Source organism: Scyliorhinus torazame, chromosome 10 (genome assembly GCF_047496885.1).
Source record: "Scyliorhinus torazame isolate Kashiwa2021f chromosome 10, sScyTor2.1, whole genome shotgun sequence".
In the NCBI taxonomy this organism is placed as follows: Eukaryota; Metazoa; Chordata; class Chondrichthyes; order Carcharhiniformes; family Scyliorhinidae; genus Scyliorhinus; species Scyliorhinus torazame.
This window is the reverse complement of record NC_092716.1, coordinates 57,027,063-57,044,821: the sequence shown is the minus strand read 5'-3', so window position 1 is coordinate 57,044,821 and position 17,759 is coordinate 57,027,063. Positions and strand designations below refer to the sequence as shown.

Here is a 17,759-nt window from a genome sequence, read left to right as displayed (position 1 = left end):
GGGGGCATGACTGGGAGTAAATTAATATTTTGCAACCATCATTACCAAGGAACACGATACTGCAAAATCATGGTGAAAGGTGGTAATTCAGACACTTGAGGGCTTAAAATAAGGTGGTAGTGGATAGGTTATTTGAAATTGATACAGTTGCACCCCATGATCCTAAGGGAAGTGAGTGGAAATTACAATGGCACTGGCCATAATTTTTCGATCTTCCTTCGACTTAGGTGCCAGAGGACTGGAGAATTGCAAATGTTAAACCCTTGTTCAACAAAGGGGGTAAAGATATGCCCAGCAACTATAGGCCGGGGGGGGGGGGGGCGGAAAGCTTCTGGAAATTATAATTTGGGACAGAACTGTCACCGGGGAAATGTGGTTGCTAATTAAGGAAAGCCAGCACAGATTGTGTTTGAGGGTTATGAGCAAGATTCCAGATGGAACCTTGGCTCAAAAGACCAACATTTACTTTTTTATAAAACTTAGAGGAACGGAATAACAGGACTGCTAATTAGTTTTAACTGCTAATGTGTTAAAAACATTTAATTAAATATGAAAAGTTAGATTACACCATACTCCTTTACTCCCCTTATCTCATAATACGGTTACAAAGTATATCTTAAACTATAATAGTCTCAGTAACACACCGTCCCTTTAATCATGCAAGATTGTGAGGTTCAGAGTGGAGTGTATGTCTGTGGATTTTTCCTCCGAATCCCCCTACATGATTGTTACGTGAGAGTTTTCCAAGCTGTTTATGAAAAAAAACACACTCTTTAGATCTTCATTTACAATGCTTTCCATTAGTGGTTTATGTTCTAAAATCCAGACGAGAATTTACAAATGACTTCTGCTCCATTTTTAACAGCACATCCAGTCCAGGATTTTTCACCAAACCATTTTGGATTTATTCGTCTTGTCTGCTGGACAAACTGTTCACAATTGTTTTAACTCTCCGGTCCCAGACTGTGTTAAAATGGCATCAAACATTTCATTCATCTCTGAAGTTTGCTGTCCCACTTAGTTACTGCAATTGTCCCACTCAGAACCCTTTGTTTACTATTCCTTGAATTTTCCTGTTAAATACCTTGGTCTCTGTTCTTCATCTGAGACATTCTTTTTGTCCCAGTCCCTGGATTGTATCTTTGGAAGCTTGCATCTTTGCAACTTGTCCTGTCCAACTTCTGACAGTGAGTGCTTTTCAGTCCCCAATGTAATGTGTCCAATGCAATATATTCAGCTTAAAATTAAAACTTAAGCTTTTTTCCCTTAAGGGCCTCCAGCTGCTAAGCTACACCAAATATATTATGCTTTTTATTTATTCTTCACGCTGTAACCCTCAGCACAATTGGAACTAAACCAACCACCGCACATACAAACACCTTTTGTCCAGCATGAATCTAACCATAGGTTTTACCTTTCCGGGCACAAACATTAAATTAAACACATTTAAAACTATACCATATGTCTAAAGTTTATCAATACAAATAAAAATCCCTTAAAACTACTTTGTTTTCCTAACAACAGGGTAATGCTGTTGATGTGGTATACGTAGACCTCAGAAGGCATTTCAAAAACCTGTGGGTAAAGTTGTAGCTCATGGAATAAAAAGGTCAGTAGCAGCATTGATATGAAATTGTCTGAGTGACAGGAAACCATAGTAGATAATGGTGAGATATTGGTGTACAGGGCACAATTTGAATATTTGCAGACAATATGAAGCTGAACTGAGGTTAGTGTACAACTTCAAAGGGGCATAGCCAGGTTGCTGGAATGGGTGGAAAGTGGAAGATGAAATTCAATGCAGAAAAGTGTGAAGCGATTCATTTTGATAGAAAGAATGTGGAGATAATAGAAAACAAAATATAAAATTCCTTTTTTAAAATTTTATTATGTTTTTAAAAATTAGTACCCAATTATTTTTTTCCCAATTAAGGGCAATTTAGCATAGCCAATCCACCTACCCTGCACATCTTTGGGTTGTGACCCAACAAAATATACAATTCTAAAGGGAATGCAGGAATAGAGGGAAAGGTGACAGGTACAGGTTGAGAGTGATTAATAAAGTATACAATCTAGGTTTTAAGAGACATACAGTATAAAAGCAAGAAAGCTATATTGAACTTGTACAGAACACTGGTTTAGCAGCAAGTGGAGAACTGTGTCCAGTTTTGGGTGCCACACACTAGATGTGAAATCATTGGGTGGCACGGTGACACAGTGATTAGCACTGCTGCCTCACAGCTCCAGGGACTTGGGTTCGATTCCGACCTCGGATGACTGTGTGGGGTTGCATTTTCTCCCGTATCTGCCTGGGTTTCCTCCCACAGTCCAAAAATGTACAGGTTAGGTGGATTGGCCATGCTAAATTGTCCTCAAGTACCCAGGGATGTGCAGGTTAGGTTGAGGGATTCTTGGGATAGGGTGGGGAAGTGAGCTCGGGTGGAATGCTCTGGCAGAGGGTCAGTGCAGACTCAAATGGCCTCCTTCTGCACTGTAAGGATTCTATGAGAGAGCAGAGCAGGCCCAGAGGAATGAGGAACTTGCATCGATAGATTGAAACAGTTGCGACTGTTTTCCTTGGAGAAGGTTCAGAAGAAATTTGATTGAGGAAAATCATGAGGTGTCCAGACACAGTAGATCGGGAAAAATGCTCCCATTGGTGGAAGAATTGAGAACACAATGGCACAAATTTAAGGTACTTGTCAAAACGAGCCATGGAGACGTGAGGATGGGTTTTCAGTGTTCAGTATCTGGAATTCAGTACCGGAGTATGTGGTGGAGGCAGGTTCAATAAAGCCATTCGAGGAATTGAATGGTTATCTGAAAAGGAAGAATCTGCAGAACAAGGTGGTGGATGAGTGGCATTAAGAAAAACTCCTTGAGCGTCAACACAGACATGATGGGCTGAATGGCTTTGTGATATTATTGTTATAGGTTTGAGGATTAAAAATACAATGGAAAGTATATTAATAATTAAGTATAGATATTATGGCTTGGAGGACTATATCAATGAGAATTAAACAGTGCCGTGTGAATGGGGAAAGAAAGTTATTAATTATGATACATTAAGATATGTAGGCTATTTCATTGAAAGTGAGCACTGAAACTGGTCTGCCAACTGACATTGGTTCCTCCTAGTCTTCAACTTGTGGACTAAAGGTCACTTGCATTATAGGCATGGGAATTTAGATCTATCAACATGGTCTTGCACACCAAGCAGATGGGAATAATATTGGATGATTTAACCAATAGACTTGGTAAAGGTAACGTAGGAAATCAGAAGTTGAGTGTGCATCCAAGACTGCTTCAGAAGTATTTCTAGCCCAATTCTTAAAGATACATTGCTTGATTTTATTCTGGAAAACAATAGAAGGCAAGTAGTGTAGTGACCTCAACATCAGCGGTTTCAAGCAGAAACAGAAAAGGCCAACACTTTAAAGGTGAAAATTCTGGACAGGGAAAAAAAATAAGCAAAGTTGAAAGGATTTGTCCCAATTTAATTGGGTAGAAGAGGCACTAATAGATCAGAACATTTTTAAATCTAAAAAGATATATAGTTAACCCAGTGAAAGTGTTGAACAGCATGTTTGGTTTTACAAATAAGGACATAAGAGCATAATAGATTTGTACAAGCCAATCATTAAGCCACAATTTATAGTATTTGTGCAGTTTTTGGCCTTGTGATTAAAAAAAGGTACAGGCCTTTTTGCGTCTCTGGAAAAAAAATAGCCAAGCTTGGATGGATCATGGAAGAGTCCTGAAACAGGTACATGTCCCTTCTTTGCATATGCAAATGAATCCAATACTGATTTTAGGCAGCTTCCAAGGAGACATGAAAGCAGCGAGGATTAATGTGTAGTAGCTGTGCAGGTGGCACAAAACCTTGTGCTCAGAAATGATACGTTGCAGACCTTTTATGTTTTAAAAAAAAAAAAAACAGCCAAACTCTTAAACGTCTACTGTATTTCTAAATTTTCCCAAGTGTCAGGATGTCAACTCTGGCACACCATTTAAATTGAATCTAACAGCACAAATCTCCACTAATGACACTTCCTGTCTTTGTTCAATGGAACGTTTCTCAAAGCCTAAAATAGACTGACCATGGCAGTTCAACTGATTAAATTATGCAGTTAGATACATATAGACGATCGGAGCAGAAGACCTTTTGGCCCTTCGAGCCTGCTCCGCTATTCATCACGATCATGGCTGATCATCCAACTCAATAGCCTAATCCTGCTTTCTCCCCGTAGCCTTTGATCCCATTCTCCCCAAGTGCTATATCTAGCTGCCTCTTGAATATATTCAAAGTTTTAGCATCAACTACTTCCTGTAGTAATGAATTTCACAGGCTCACGACTCTGTGAAGAAATGTCTCCTTGTATCTGTCAGAAATGGTTTACCCTGAATCCTCAGACTGTGACCCCTGGTTCTGGACACACCCATCATTGGTAACATCTTCCCTGCATCTACCCAGTCTAGCCCCATTAAAATTTTATAAGTCTCTTAGATCCCCCCTCATTCTTCTGAACTCCAGTGAGAACAATCCCAACCTAGTCAATCTCTCCTCATATGACAGTCCCGCCATCGCTGGAATCAGTCTGGTAAACCTTTGCTGCACTCCCTCGAGCAAGAACATCCTTCCTCAGGAGACCAAAACTGCACACAATACTCCAGGTGTGGCCTCACCAAGGCCCTGTACAACTGCAGCAACACATCCCTGCTTCTATTCCCGAAGCCTCTCGCAATGAAGGCCAACATACCATTAGCCTTCTTTTACCACCTGTTGCACCTGCATGCTTACCTTCAACGACTGGTGCACAAGACACCCAGGTCCTGCTGCACACTCCTCTCCCAATTTATAACCATTCAGGTAGTAATCTGCCTTCCTGTGTTTGCTTCCAAAGTGAATAACCTCACACTTATCCAAATTAAACTGCATCTGCCATTGATTTGCCCACTCGCCCAACCTGTCCAGATCATGTTGTAGGATCCCTGCATCCTTGTCACAATTCACCCTCCAACCTAACTTGGTATCATCTGCAAACTTTGAGATGTAACATTTTCTTCCCTCATCCAAATCATTAATATTTATTGTGAATAGCTGGGTTCCAGCACCGATGCCTGTGGTACCCCACTAGTTACTGCCTGCCAATTTGAAAAGGACCCATTAATCCCTACTCTTTGTTTCCTCTCTGCCAACCAGTTTTCTATCCACCTCAATACATTTCCCCAATCCCATGCGCTTTAATTTTACACAATAATCTCTTATGCAAAACACCTTCTGAAAGTCCACATCGACTGGTTCCCCCTTGTCAACTGTACTGGTTACATCTTCAAAGAATTCCAACAGATTTGTCAATCATGATTTTCCCTTCATAAATCCATGCTGACTCTGACTGATCCTGCCACTGCTTTCTAAATGTTCCGCTATAAAGTCCTTGATAATGGTGTGATGCGGTCAATTGAGGGGTGATATGGCAGTGGTTAGCATCGCTGCCTCACAGCTTCAGGGACTCGGGTTCGCTTCCGACCTTGGGTTTTTGTTTTTGTGGAGTTTGCACTATCTTCCCCTGTCAGTTTCCACCGGGTGCTCTGGTTTCCTTGCACAATCCAAAGATGTGCAGGTTAGGTGGATTGGCCATGTTAAATTGCCCTTTAGTGTCCAAAAGGTTAGGTGGGGTTACGGGGATAGTGGGAGCGTGGGCCTAGGGAAGGTGCTCTTTTGGAGGGTCTGTGCAGGTTCGATGGGCTGAATGCCCTCCTTCTGCACTAGTGATTCTATGATTCCAAGGCCCAAGTTTTCATGAATAATGGTCATTTAAATGAAGTTCACAAAAACTATGGAAAGATGCCTTAGCAAATACAAATACTGGGGATGAAAGGACATTTTAAAAACCTATCAAATATAATTTGAAGATAACTATTGAAAGCTAGCTTTTCATAATCATAATCTTTATTAGTGTCACAAGTAGGCTTCCATTAACACTGCAATGAGGTTACTGTGAAAATCCCCCAAGCACAGCTGCATTTTCTTAATTTTGTCTTCTGTAACTTATAAAGTCAATAGAAGTTTAAAATGCAATTGGATGAATGAGATAGCTGCAGCAGTACTGAAATGAGAAGATATGCCAGTACCATCAAAAAACCTTGTCCTGTATCCCTCATCCAAATGTGCACCAGCCAGGATGCATTCCTAATTTGTATTCAGTGAGTTACAGTCTACCCAGAGCAAGATACATGTTGACACTCTTGGTACTGATACATCCTCGGATTCTATTATTAATGCAGTCTTTATCGAAAAGATCTGGGGGAAGCACTACATTCTAAATCCTGTAGTCGCTATTCAGGAAAAGACATTCAAACACACAAGTTAATGGTACACTAAGTTTAATACAAACTTAAAAGCATCTTATACTGGAAATTAATTTTGATGAGTTTAGCCCAAGGTGACCAACCAAGATTACAACCATTATGGTTTTCAAAAATATGAGCGATTGCAATATCTCCCCTTCTTTAAACTTCTTACTGCTTCCTTGTCCATTTTTGACTAGTAGGTTTTATTTCCACTTGCTAATTGCTGCATCATTTTACTCAGCAGTTGTGATATTTCAAAATATTTCAGACAATCGGGTGGAGTTGTGATACTTGGCAGATTGAAAGACAAACACTAGACACATTATAGATGGACAAACCAAAACATAGTTCTGTGGTCCAGTAAAGATGTGAACATGGTGATGGGGGTGAGTCCAGAAGGCAAAGGAGAGTTAAAACTCTACTCAATTATAATTTGCTTTTGTACTCCGTTGTATTTTTACTACCCATTGCTTTTATCCCTTCAATATTACCTGCTAAATGTACGCTGGAAATTAGTCTTCAGTTACCTGGGAGTAATAAAATTTAAACTGTTCATGAGCTGAAACGTATGTAATCTCATTTGGTTTGTACACTGAGACAAGTACAATATACAGCATTAGCCGGCAGTCAAACAAACTGAACATACCTACCAGCAATCTATATTTTATGGCATAATTAAGTTATTTCACATCTGAAAACACAACTTTATAACTTCCCAATCCTACTACCACAATACACAAGTCAACTTTTGCAACATGACTAAATACTAAACATGAAATTAGAAATAAAACTTATTACTGTACCACTTGGAATTTTAAACGTTTACAAAAGTGCAGTAGCCAATAACGGTTATTTATTTCCCTTACAAGCCAAGGAAACTTATTATAATTAGCACAAATTATTAAATGTCCTCTGTAATTATTTCAGGGGATCAAAGCAGCTCAGAATATACGGTCAAACATCTACAAATATAAAATGGTACAAACTTTGAATTAGTCAAAGCTAAAGAAGCTTTTTTTTAAAAAACAGAAATTCACAGTCCGTTCAAATTGAAAGCTCATCTTATTCTTAATACAAATTAATATCCTCTCATTACGCCATTAGATGTCTCTGCACATGGTATAGGAGCAGTTCACAGTGCTATGTGATGAAATGCAAGCTTCTCTACGCGTTTTTACAACAGAATGAATAGAGAATTGGCTAATAGGCAGGAAACAGTGAGTGAAAGGGGCTCTTTTTCAGGTTGGTGGCATTATCCAATGGGGTTCCACCGGGATCAGTGCTGGGACAATATATATTAATGATTGGATGAAGGAAGCAAATGTACTAGAGCCAAATTTGCAGATGACACAAAAATAGGTGGAAAGGCAAGCTGCGGGAGGGATACAAACAGCTTGCAAAGAGATATTGATAAGTTAAGTAAATGGGCAAAAAGTTGGCAAATGGAGGAATGTGGGGAAATGTGAATTTGTTCTTTTTGGAAGGGAGAAGAGAGTATTATTTAAGTAGAAAAAAACTGCAAACAATGGGACTTGGGGATACTTGTACACGAACCATGGAAAACCAGTACACAGGTGCTGCAGGTAATCAAAGGCTAATGGAACGTTGGCCCTTGTTTCAAGGGGGTTGGAGTAGAAGAGTACGGAGGTCTTGCTGCAGTGCTGAGAGCAGTTTTGGTCCCCTTATTTAAGATATTACTTAATTGGAGGCAATTCAGAGAAGGTTCATTAGGATGATCCCCGGTATGGAGGGATTGTGTTCTGAGGGCGGTATGGTGGCACAGTAGTTAGCACTGCCATCTCACAGCTCCAGGAACCCAGATTCAATTCCGGCCTCGGGTGACTGGCTGTGTGGGTTTTCTCCGGGTGGCCGGTTTCCTTCCACAGTTCAAAATTGTGCAGGTTAGCTGGATTGGCAATACTAAATTGCCGCTTAGTGTCCAAAGGGTTAGGTGGGGTTACTGGGTTACAGGGCTAGGGTGGAGGCGTGGGCTTAAGTAGGGTGCTCTTTCCAAGGGCCAGTGCAGACATGATGGGCCGAATGGCCTCCTCCTGCACTGTAAATTCTATGACTCTATGAGCAAAGGTTAAACAGGTTGCGACTCTACTCATTGGAGTTTAGAAGAATGAGAGATGATCTCATTGAAACATATAGGATTCTTGACAGGATAAATGCTGATAGGATGTTTCCGTTCACGGGAGAGTCTAGGACCAGAGGGCAAAGTCCTAGTTTGGGTTCCGCCAGGGTCACTCAGCTCCTGACCTCCACAGCCTTGGTTCAAACATGGACAAAAGAGCTGAACTCGAGAGGTGGGGTGAGTCCATGATCCTGGACATCATGGCAGCATTTGATCGAGTTTAGCATCAAGGGGTCTGAGCAAAACTGGAGTCAATGGGCATCAGGGGAAAACTCTCCACTCATTGTGAGTCCTACCTAGCACAAAGGAAGATGGTTGTAGTTGTTGGAAGTCAGTCATCTCAGTCCCAGGACAGCACTGCAGGAGTTCCTCAGGGTAGTGTCCTAGGCCCAACCATCTTCAGCTGCTTCATCAATGACCTTCCTTCCAACATAAGGTCAGATGTGAGGATGTTCACTGACGATTGCAAAATGTTCAGCACCATTTGCAGCTCCTCAGACACTGAAGCAGTCCATGTGCAAATGCAGCAAGGCCTGGACAATGTCCAGGTTTGGGCTGACAAGTGGCAAGTAACCTTCATGCCACACAAGTGCCAGGCAATGACCATCTCCAATAAGAGAGAATCAAACCATCACCACCTGACATCCAATGGCATTACCATCATGCAGTACCCAGAATATCAACATCCTGGGGGATACGATTGACCAGAAACTGAACTGGACTAACCATACAAATACTGTGGCTACAAAAGCAGGTCAGAAGCTAGGAATCCTGCAGTGACTAACTCGTCTCTTGACTCCCAAAACCTGTACACCACCTACAAGTCATGTCAGCAGTGTGATGGAATACACTTGCCTGGATGAGTGCTGCTCCAACAAAACCAGAAGCTCAACACCATCCAGGCCAAAGCAGCCCCGCTTGATTGGCATCCGTTCCACAAACATTCACTCCCTCCACCACCAACACACAGTAGCAGCAGTGTGTACCATCTACAAGGTGCACTGCAAGAACTCACCAAGGCTCCTTAGGCAGCACCTTCCAAACCTACAAACACTACCATCTAGAAGGACAAGGGCAGCAGCTACATGGGAACACCACCACCTGGAAGTTCCCCTCCAAGTCACTCACCATCCTGACTTGGAAATATATCGCTATGCCTACACTGTTGCTGGGTCAAAATCCTGGAACTCCCTCCCTAATAGCACAATTGGGTGTTCTTGCACCGCATGGACCTCAGTGGTTCAAGGCGGCAGCTCACCACCACCTTCTCAAGGCAATTAGGGATGCAAATGCTGACCTAGCCAGCGAAGCTCACATCCTGTAAAAATTATTTTTTTTAAAATTGGCACCCCATTATTCGGAGTCTGAGATGAGGAGAAATTTGTTCTCTGAGGGTTTAAAAAAAATTTTTTTTTTAAGAGTATCTAATGCTTTTTTCCAATTAAGGGCAAGTTAGCATGGCCAATCCACCTACCCTGCACATCTTTGGGTTGTGGGAGTGAGACCCATGCAGACACGGGGATAATGTGCAAACTCCACACAGACAATGACCCGGAGCTGGGATCGAACCTGGATCCTCAGTGCTGTGAGGTAGCAGTGCTAACCACTGTGCCAACATGCCACCCTTTCTCTCAGACGGTTGAGTGTCTTTGGGACTCCTTGCCACAGAGAGCTGTGGGGGCAGAGTCCTTGGGTATATTTAAGGCTGAGAGAGATAGATTCTTGATCAGTAAGGGAATGAAGGGTTATGAAAGGGGCAGGAAAGTTTATGTGAGGAATGCGGATCAGCCATGACCCTATTGAATGTTCCTATTTCGTATGACTAGAAGACACATGTCATTTAAATCATTTTATTATTGGATAAACTTTTACACCTATATACAGAAACCCTGAAGTTTAGAACTAGTATGACAGCTGTTGGTCTTTCAACAGGCTTTTTTCTGTTAATATGCACATGGGTGTGTTCACCATATCTTTGACTCAGCATTCTACAGACTTCTGGACTCAATTTCAAATCGTAACTTCTGCCTCTATCTTGTGTTTTTTTCTTTTTCTTTTGCTTTGCTGGGTTAGTCTCATCTTGTTTCATGCTTTATGCCTTCATGCTGCATTCTGATGGTTTTTATGTAGCCATTCATCCCTCATTTATACACTTGTTTTTAAAATTATATCCATTATTACTCTCTTTGGCTGTGTATCAGGAAATCTTTTAGAATTTAATCTCCTCTGGCCTTCACTTTATCACAGACCTTCTCCTTTGTTCTACCTGCCCCTCCCCTTGACCTAATTCTTTTTTTTACAATTCTATCGTTCTTTAGTTCTGATGAAATGTAATTGATCAGAAACGTTAATTTCTTTCCACAGATGCTACCTGACCTTTTCCAGCATTTTAAATTATTTTTATTTTGGATTTTCAGCATTCATAGTATTTTGTTTTTGTAACCTTACTAGTTTTACTTCCTTCTATAGAGACAAAGTGCCAATAGCCACAAACATAAATGGGCTCTAAATAGCAGGACCACTCTTGGTGTCCAAGCCATCCACTCACGAGTTCAAGGTGAGAGGGGAAAAGTTTAAGTGAGATATGCGTGGAAAGTTCTTTACGCAGAGGGTGGTGGGTGCCTGGAACGCATTGCCGGCGGAGGTGGTAGAGGCGGGCACGATAGCGTCATTTAAGATGTATCTAGACAGATACATGAATGGGCAGGGAGCAGAGGGATACAGATCCTTAGAAAATAGGCAACAATTTTAGATAGAGGATCTGGATCGGCGCAGGCTTGGAGGGCCGAAGGGCCTGTTCCTGTGCTGTAATTTTTCTTTGTTCTTTGTTCACTCAATGCCAGGTCATTTTCACATTTATTTGCCTTGATATGAAAAGGTCTGCAGGCAAAATGAATGAATTGACAAATATTCACTTTTGAGCAACAGTCCAAATGAAAATCTTACACATGGTTTACACTAGGTTGCTGCTAGTGCAATTAATCTAATCCACAGTTCAAATGCAGTCAGGTTGTGAACCAATATCATTTCCCATTTTGTAAAAGAGGGAGAGAAGATGACAAAGGGTTGAAAATGTTGAATTACCTTTTCAGATTTGAATTCTGTGATTATGTAATAACTTGCTTGTTGATTGGAAAATATGAAATTGTATATTGGATTTTAGAAATAAATTGGAGAGGTTTAGGAATTAGAGAATGAACGGAAGGAAACAAAAGTAGAACATATAAATATATTGACATATATAATTTACTTATTTGTACTTGTGTTCATTGATATCTTTTAACAGTGGGTATTTAAATAATTTGCACGAGGATGTTTAACTGCAAAAATATATAGAAAGATAATATAGATGCTGCTGGGGTTTGGGAATATGTTAAAAGCAGAGTGATTTTCCCAATGTCCTGACCAGCAATTGTCTCTTAACCAATACCTAGAACAGATGATCAGGCCATTTATTTCATTGCTATTTGTAGGACTTTGCCATGCACAATTTGGTTGTTGTGTTTCCCACATTACTGTAGTAATTAGGTTTCAGAAGCATTTAATTGGTTGTAAAGCATTTAGGACATTGAGATCAGGATTATAATATAAACATTACATCTTTACATTACTCTTCCCTCTTCCCCTGAATGGAAGATCCAACTTCATTAAAATACAGGAGGAACAATAGGGGGTAATTTCAACTTTAGGTCAGATCTTTAATACAATATGGTTCTATCTGCTGATTGTGACAGATCTGAAGTAATTGAAATGGTACAATAATTTAATAAACACAAATACTGATTTAAGTAATCATCAGAATAAGCAAATGTCTTTAAATGGTTACAGCATTTATTTTGAAGGGCAGAGGAAAAAGTAGCATTCTTAAATTTAAAAAACAGATGCATACAATGATTTGACATGAACTAGTGTTTGATTTTTCAGAAATTGTTTTTATATTATTGAGGATTGGAGGTTATTTTGCTCTCTAGTTCTCAGGTCTCTGGACTTCCTTTTGGTCTTCCCAGAAGAACAGGCAAGTAACCTGTTCCCAAGATGTCAAAGTTTCCTTTAGCTGGTGAAAAAAATGAGTAGTCCTTCCATCTCTGGAGCAACAGTTTTGTCCCGTACAACCACACAACACCAAAATAGAATGGGAATTTAATCAGAGTGGGGAATGACACACATCAAACATGCACTCTATATTACAGTGCAATGGTATTCCAACTCACCAAGCCATCAACTATGGGTGACCAAACAAAATGGAAATGAGGAGATAAATATAGGGTCTACATTTCATTCACGATTTTTAAAATAAATATTTTAAATTATGCAATTTAAATGAATCACAGATGAAAAATAATTAACCTCATTCTCAAGTACTTCCAATTTTAGAAAATGGATTATGTAGGTAAATTAAATATAAAATTATGAAAATGAAATTTGTGCGAGAGAAAACATGCACTGCAGCCATCTTGGAATTAACTAGAATAGCCATTTTCTTTTCTCCAAGACTGTCCCAAGACTCTCATGAAAATTGATTTAGGCTAGAGCAGTTTCATAGCTCATTCCATAATTACCAAAGCAGAAGGCTAGACAGTCAGCATTGGCAGGATATTTTTCTTCTCCCCTGGTACAGAAACAACCAAGACAAATTGTAGCAATCTTACTGTGGCCTCAGTTGCATTCAGCTCATCATCAGCAATCACAGATGAAGCAAAGAAATTTAATTTCGACAGCATCTCCCAAACCCTCAGTCTCCAGCACCTAGAAGAGTAAAGGCAGCATGTATGAGAACACCATCATCCCCACGTTCCCTTCCAAGTCACACTTACAAGAATTTTTAAAAATCCTATATCATCTTTTACATGGCCAATCTTTCATGTTGTTCCAGTGAGTCAAGACTATGTGCTGTCTTCAGATTGTAAGGATCCTCATGTTTAAACCTTGCTTTCCCTGTTTAAATCTTGCTTTCCTTGTGTAGTTCCTTTATTCTGTTCTGTTGCCATCTATAATATTCCAGCCTTTATTTTTAAACAGGAACCCCAGTATAGGGTGTTATTTGGATGAGTCCAAAACACCCCCCTAAACAATTGGCTATTTCCAGGTCCAGCGATTACATTTTGATGGACTTGGCCAGTATCCAATTGGCTCCATTGAAATCCCAGGACTTGGCAGATTCGCTATGCAGATTGGTCCGGATAGTTCCAGAAGGCTCCTTGCTGTGTGACTCAGTCCGTTTCAGTTTCAGTTTGATCTGAGCTCAGGAGCTGTGCAGAACTGTTAAATATCTCTCCCAGAAAGGGTGGAACTCTCTCTCTGATATCTTGGTTGGTGCTCACTCCAGGTAAACAGAGCAGCCAGTGTTTTCTCTTTATCCAGCAGGGAGTATTTAAAGCCTGAAGACAGAGCTGGGTGGGGGGCGTCCGGATTCCTCTCCCTTTAAGGTGACCAGATCACTAAGGCCTCGTGAAAGCTGCTACTCTGTTTAACTGAGACAAGCTTTTGGTCATGCTGCTGAAGCTGGCAACAGAAAAGCAACTGAATAGTCCTGAAATGCATCTTCCACGGTACGGCTCATGTCAACACAAGTTAAAGTGTCACCCGAGAGGAATCCCACAGCCTCCGAATCTGGCCTGAATGTTACAGCCAGAAGATCCAAACCAGCTGGTGGTTTCAACACTCCAGGTCCGAGGAGATAGCTACTACAAAGACTATAACCTCAGCAGCAAAGATACTCCTTTCATGCCCTTTTAATCCCCATTATTTTGACCCTTCCCACTGTGTGTGTGTATAGGTAGAGGGTGGGACAGTGAATGGGAGTAATTAGATTAGCAGACCGTTGTTCTATTATCATCATTACATGTTTATCTCTTCTCATTATAAATGTTTTTTTTGTGATTTACTTACAAATCTGGTGCCTAAGTCATTGGAGCAGTCGAGGACCAAAGATCTCAAAAAACCTTATACGAATTATTGGTTAATTCACTTATGTTGGGACTCTGGGGCCTGTCAGGCTGGAATTGACCGTGTAATCGACCAGGGTGTCGTAACAAGATCAAGTGGAGTTAGAGTGCTTGTAGGTCTCGAGATTATTTAGTTAGGTAAAAGGGGTGAGGAGAGATAGTAAATGACCTTAGTGAGTGTATACACAGAGAAAAATTCCAAACACATGCAGTTCTTGAATTAAAAAGCACATTACCCACAAGGAATTCAAATTATAAATATATGTCAAGAATGAGATTTCCACAGGTTTGAACAGTCATCCTATTAGTTTTCACAAAAAGAATATATAAACAAACAGCTTACTTCTGCTGAGATTACTTAATCCATTGCTCAGCATCTTCCTTCTGCCATGGGTTTCTGTAAAGTTTCCACATTTACAAAGTCTAGATGCTGAAAAATAAAAGTGATGAAGAAAATGTACATTCTGGCCAACAGTGCAGTGCAAAATAAAAATTTATATATTTGAAATTTAGCACTTTCAAAAACAGTTTTACAATTTCCAAGTTTTTGGACAAAAAAAAGATAAAGGCCTCACAAAGACAAAGGCTGCAGCTAATGTGGTCAGCAGAGAGAAGGAAGCTGTGAATTCTCTGCAACCTACCAAGCAGAATATGGGAGGGAGGACGTATCCCATGTTAATCTATAGACTGAATAACTAATTTGCCCTGGTTAGGCCGGGTGGAAAAATCGGCAGAGTGGATTTCACTGCTGATAGTTGGAAATTCTCAAAACTGAGGGATGTACCACCTTTCGATGGCCATTCATCATTACAACTTGGCAAAAACAGAGGTGAGTCCATTGGTAACTGGGTGTGATTGTAGACTGTTTCCTATAAAAACTGTAATTCTGTGGAGAGCAGGCTGTAACTTTTGCACACTTAAAACAAATGGGTTTTGATAATGTTCATGCCCAGTTTTGAACCGAGGACCTTTTGCATGTAAAGCAAACATGATAACATGGGGTTATTGGTTGGTTAAGACATTAACAAGGGTTATATTTTCCATAGTTCAGTTTGAGTTGCCTGCTAAGTAATGCTTAGTAAATGTTGTTTTTTGTTTGTTACAGTAAATTTTAAAATGTGACATCTTGTCATGCAATTCTTTTAAGTGGGCCACTGAGAATTTATATCTTTTTAAAAGCCTCTACAGGGATCATTACACAAATTATATGTAACTGACTCTTGCAAACGTAAGCAGTGCTTCACATTAAGTACAATGATCTGGAGTAAAATCAGCCAGTGTTTTCTCATCACTAATTTTGGCAATATAACTGAGTGGGGGAGAGGGGGTGGGTCCAAAATTACAGGATTACTAGTAACATAATTAATTTGTTTGGAGGCCTAGTTAGCAAAAATTTTAGTAATTGACCTTGCACCTTAGGTTACTAATTTTTGACCCCCTAGATTACTCATTTCTGACCAATGTGTGAGGAATGATATAGAGACCATTAATCATGGTGTCTAATGGTAACATGAACCACTTAGAATACAGCTAAATTAAACACTCATGAGTTGGAGAACACACCAGATAGATCTCACATGAGATAATAATTCACAAATTATCAGACACATCAAATGGTGAGGCATCTAATTTTCTACCAGGACTGTGAAATTTCATTGCAAAACAAGCAAATTCCCATGATCAAAATAATAATAATAATCACTTATTGTCACAAGTAGGCTTCAATGAAGTTACTGTGAAAAGCCTCTAGTCGCCACATTCCGGCGCCTGTTCGGGGGGCTGATACGGGAATTGAACCCGCGCTGCTGGCCTTGTTCTGCATTACAAGCCAGCTATTTAGCCCACTGTGCTAAACCAGCCCCTTGCAAGTTAACCTTAAAAACATTTAAACATTATCTGTAATATCTTAACATGCCATTGTAGGAATTAACTGAGAATTGCACCTAAATGATAACTACATGGAGAAGGATTTCTCAAACCAGTGAATCAATATTCGGAGTTAAGCAAAAGTCGCAGGAACATCCACGCCTATTTTGAGGGAATTTGATAGAAATAGTGCATCGCGCAGTGTTTGGCCCGTGAAATGAAAATCTCTGTTGCATTAAAAAATAGATTATTTCAAAGCCTTGAGTTTGAATAAAGATCACACAGTAAGTTCCCAAACTTGGCTGCAAAGTTGAGACCCTTGGCACTTCCCATATGAAGGCACGTTAAAATGAAGCTCAGCACTATAGTTCCTCTTCCATACCATCTATTATCCAAATCTAGTGTGCACACAACAGCCACAAACTTGTATCCGGCCATATAAGCATTTATTTAAAAAATGGGAATTATGAGCAATGATGATAAATCTTGATCATTATCCTGAGAAGCCCATTCATTGTACTTTGACAGTCTTACTTTCGTACAACTTTAAAAGTTTTTGTTTTTAAAAAAAACACTACCTGTGCAAATTAGGATGGGGTGTAACCTGGGAATGACAATGTTTCCGTAATATTTCTGCTCTTGTCCGGTCACGAAAGATGTTATTGTAGTAACCTTGATAAATTGTCCCGATGTATCCTGTAGGTTGTAGTTACTGCAGCTTGTGGATGGAGAGGGTGTGCTACCCATCAGTGTAACTTGCCCCTGCCTTAACATGCTCCTCATACAATGTTGATGGTTGAGGACTGAACAATGGATAGAAGAGTCAGAAGATTGTGGATTTAAGACTTGAGCAACACCAATCTAGGCTGACATTGCAGTGCAATATTGAGGGTGTGCTGTATTGTCAGAGGTAATGTTTTTCAGAGTTAAACCGAGACCCCATCTGCCCTCTCAAGGTGGGCATGAAAGATCCCATGACACTATTTTGAAGAACAGAGTAGTTATTGCTGATGGTCTTGATTACTTTTTTCCTCGGTCAACATTACCAAAAAAAAAATCTGCATTACAATTGCTATGGGATTTGCTAATTAGCTGTCAAGTTTCTTACATTACGAAGACTGTACTCAAAGTATTTAATTGGGTGTAAAACTCTGGGACATTTAGTGGTATGAAAGCTGGTATATAAATGCATGCTTTTTTATTGCAAATAGCCCCACTCCCGGCATCATCACAAAATAAAGTTTATTTAAAGAGGTAAAGCCAAACAGCTCTCTAAAGAACCCCGTAAGAATCTCACAACACCAGATTAAAATCCACCAGGCTTATTTGAAATCACAAGCACTGCTCCTTCATCAGGTGAAGTGGAGGCAGGTTCACAAACACAACGTATATAGGAGAGACACAATAGCAAGATAATTAGTCATATTCCAATCTGTAATTATCTTGCAATTGTTTCT

General features: G+C 40.1%; 1 protein-coding gene across 2 annotated transcripts in view; it reads right to left on the bottom strand.

Moving 5' to 3' along the window:
• Positions 1-17,759, bottom strand: part of LOC140430578 (uncharacterized protein F13E9.13, mitochondrial) — a 72,525-nt gene that overhangs the window by 46,471 nt on the left and 8,295 nt on the right. For both annotated transcript variants that reach the window (XM_072518152.1, XM_072518153.1), the window contains exons 2-3: positions 14,780-14,866; positions 13,141-13,237 (exon numbers count right to left, since the gene is read on the bottom strand). In XM_072518152.1, the coding sequence (XP_072374253.1) occupies positions 13,141-13,212 (72 nt within the window). In that variant the 5' untranslated portion in view covers positions 13,213-13,237; positions 14,780-14,866. The remainder of the gene's footprint in view (positions 1-13,140; positions 13,238-14,779; positions 14,867-17,759) is intronic.